The following is a 3,823-nucleotide window of genomic DNA, read 5'->3' as shown; positions in this document are numbered from 1 at the left end:
TCTAAAATATAACCAGTTCAACATTTTCCTCTTTAAACAGGAGCAATTATTCTGTAATAATCTAATGTGTAAAAGTAATTATAGGTTTTTTTTTTGTTTGTTTGTTGTTGTTTTTTTGTACCTTGTAAAGATGTTTAAACAAATCGTTAAAAGAAGAATAAAGGGATTTAGCTTTAGCAAAGAAAAAAAAAAAGCCCGTACTGGATAGAATACACAATAATTACATTACTGCACTCTTTTTAGTTTATTTTGGAACAAAGTAGAATCAATTACTTGCAGTTTAATTTATACTACTCATCCTTAAGCCTCTACCACAATATTGACCTAGGAGGTTTACATAAGTTGGTCTTTTGCCATCTGTAAAGCACAGTGCTTAGGTACCAATAAGTATTTCCTTCCCAGTAATCTATTATAGCTTTTTTTTTCTTGTTAATATTTGTTTCCTCCAAAAGAAATAAGGAAGAAAGAAAATGCTTACTTGTTTTTTTTTCTCTAGAGTGAGACGATTTGTTTAAATGCAGATTCAATAATGGAATATCAGGCTACATAGAGGTTCTTTGTATGTAAATACTATGTAAAAAGGCCCTCCCTGTCTTTGTAATTAATTGACACGTTATACCACTCATCAAGTCCTGGAGCACCAATGGTAAAGGCTCAAATCTCCCCAAAACCCACAATTTCACATCTGCAAACACTGTTTTCATCCACTTGACTCCTAAGACCCGCCCACACGTGTCCAAGCTTTTGCTTTTTCTTAATGTATTTTTTTCTGCTCTCTGCAGGTTCATGTGCGGAGACCAACCTTATATGGACTGATCACTTCTACAATGGCTTATTTTTTTCAGGCTGCAAGCAACAGCTCAGTGTGCTCAAGCAAACCCTGAGTAGACACACTTTGGCATTATTCCTGGAGTTACAAACTGTTTCACAGGCCTCTCACTGCACTTCTGCTAGCTGATTTCACTCATCTGCAGTTGATTCACACAGCAATTCATCCTTTCAGCCTTGTGATTCCCTCAGTGTGTGTCTGTAATATATATATTTTTTATCAACAACTCGGATTGGCATACTGGTGTATGAAACTCTGCTGCTATAATTGAAATAAAATATGTCTTTAACCAACACAAAGACGGGTTTTTCTGTAAAGGACATCTTAGACCTTCCTGATACCAATGATGAAGAGGGTTCCATTGAAGAGGGAGGTGATGAAGAAACAGAGGGATCAGAACCCCCCAAAAAATCTGTGGTTTTGGGTCAGAACGCTCTAGAAACTGTACAAACACTTCCATTGAAAAACCCTTTTTATGACAACAGTGATAATCCTTATACAAGGTGGTTAGCTACTACTGAGAGCATCCAATACTCATGTAAGTATTATTATTTTAGTTTTCACTTATTTGTTTAGAAATATTACAGCTTCTTTTAGTGACACCATATATCTACCCTAGCAAATATAATGTCATTTATTTTTTATTTAAGAAGAAGAATTAATAATTGATTCTTTATAACAAGCGCATGTTTATTATCCGTTCAAGTCAAAATATATAACCTTACACAGCTATACATTAAAAAGTGTATAAAGAAAGTCTGAAATATCTCTAACTGATATTTCCAGTAAGGCAGATTCATTTAGAAGTAAGCATTAACTTGACTTTCTTAGATAAAGGCTGACCAATTCTTTTTAACAGAGAGATCATTGTGTAGAGTTGAATATCAGTCCTTTTGGCAGTAAAAATGTCTACATGCATCCACGGCTGAACTTATCAATGAAGGAATTGTTGAATACACTTTAAAAATCGATTCACGTTTCTAGGGAAACAATTTTTACACACTGCAAAAAATCATATTCTTATAAAATGTCTAATTTTGTATCTAATGTATGATATTAGGGCTGTATAATAATCCTGATTTATGCAAATGATGGATAGATAGATAGATAGATAGATAGATAGATAGATAGATAGATAGATAGATAGATAGATAGATAGATAGATGATAGATAGATAGACAGAGATATGTGTTTATATATGTATGTATGTATGTATATATATATATATATATATATATATATATATATATATATATATATATATATATATATATATATATATATATATATAGATGTGTGTGGGGGGGGTAGATTTAATACATTTATAGTGGGTCAGTTCCTTTAAGATTAACTTTGGTACTAGTATATACTACTTATACTTCATAACTGCTTCCATGTTGTGTGTGTGTATACTGTATATATATATATATATATATATATATATATATATATATATATATATATATATATATATATATATATATATATATATATATTGTTGCTGTTTGAAAACTAAACCGAAATGATAACACAGCATAAGTAAATCATCACCAATTTCCTTTGTGGACTTTCTGCAGTACACGGATTTGCATCCAGCAATTCCCAACAGGACTCACCGCCCAAATCTCCAGAACCGTCTGCTGATGAGTCCCCAGACAATGACAAGGAAAGTCCAAGCAATGCAGACTCCGGCAAAAAAAGGAAAAGGAGGGTTCTGTTTTCTAAGGCTCAGACTTATGAGTTGGAAAGGCGATTTAGGCAACAGAGATACCTGTCTGCACCTGAGAGAGAACACCTAGCCAGCCTCATCAGACTCACACCCACCCAGGTGAAGATCTGGTTCCAGAACCACAGGTATAAGATGAAGAGGGCCAGAGCTGAAAAAGGTATGGAAGTGACTCCTCTACCTTCCCCTAGAAGAGTGGCAGTGCCAGTCCTAGTCAGGGATGGCAAACCATGCCACACTCTCAAAGCCCAGGACTTAGCAGCCTCATTCCCTGCTGGCATCCCATTCTCAGCATATAGTGCCCAGTCACTACAGCATATGCAATATAATGCCCAGTACAGTTCTGCCACTGCCCCCCAATACCCAACAGCGCATCACTTGGTGCAAGCCCAGCAATGGACTTGGTGAACTTTATGTACAGACTTATTTACTCACAAATAAGATTTAAAAACTGTTGGGTAAAGAGCATTACTATAATTATTATTATCCATGATTTTTTTATGGAAGGTCAGTTCATCCTCAGACACTTTTTTTCCTGGTATACAGTGTTCCATGTTTACAAAGATTGCTCCATGAAACTTACCTACACCTTAAGGGAAAAAAATAACTTTTGCTTATGTGTTTTGTTTTTTTTTTGTTTTGTTTTTGTAAAGTATGTTTCTGTGCTGTAGAAAATGTTGTCGATCATATATAAAAAGAAAAGTGGAAAACACTTTAAAACATAGAGAGAATATTATTTCCTTCTTTTATATGAAATTTTAAATATTTATGGACATGTAAAAATAAATTCTGGCAACTTCTAGATTTTATTTTTGTTTTTTGTTTGTTATTTTTTTTGTAAATATTTGTGGTTATTGTTGGCATCAGTAACCTTCAGGGCATTTTTATGCAAATTATTTCCCAAAACATAAAGAAGAAATTAAAATTTAAAACTCATTTGCATAGATTTATTCGTCTGTTTATTATGTATGAGTTAAAAGGAAAAAAAAAAAAAGCATCAATGGAAGATTTTCAATTTTTATAAGACTTTTAATAAAAACCCTGTGTTTAAAAATAACGTGTTTTATTATTTAAAAAAAAAGAAAAATATTTCCTACTTACATCTTTTACTGGGCAAGGTAAAATACTGCATAATTTGTTATAAATTTAAGAAATACTGTGATGAGTTATATATATGTTTTTGCAAATTTTATTTAAAGGTTAAATATGAAATGATTTAAAGCATTTTATTTACTATGTACTTTATGTGCCCTACTAAAGAACATGCT

General features: G+C 32.6%; 1 protein-coding gene across 1 annotated transcript; it reads left to right on the top strand.

Moving 5' to 3' along the window:
- The first annotated feature begins 1,102 nt into the window (after positions 1 to 1,102).
- NKX2-2 (NK2 homeobox 2) lies at positions 1,103 to 2,963 on the top strand. Its single transcript, XM_053709309.1, has 2 exons — positions 1,103 to 1,367; positions 2,407 to 2,963. The coding sequence occupies exons 1-2, from the start codon at positions 1,109 to 1,111 to the stop codon at positions 2,961 to 2,963; spliced, it is 816 nt and encodes a 271-aa protein (XP_053565284.1). The 5' UTR covers positions 1,103 to 1,108.
- The last annotated feature ends 860 nt before the right edge of the window (positions 2,964 to 3,823 follow it).

This window comes from Bombina bombina, chromosome 4, assembly GCF_027579735.1.
Source record: "Bombina bombina isolate aBomBom1 chromosome 4, aBomBom1.pri, whole genome shotgun sequence".
NCBI lineage: Eukaryota > Metazoa > Chordata > Amphibia > Anura > Bombinatoridae > Bombina > Bombina bombina.
Note: the sequence above shows the minus strand (reverse complement) of the source record. Positions and strands in the feature narration are given on the sequence as shown.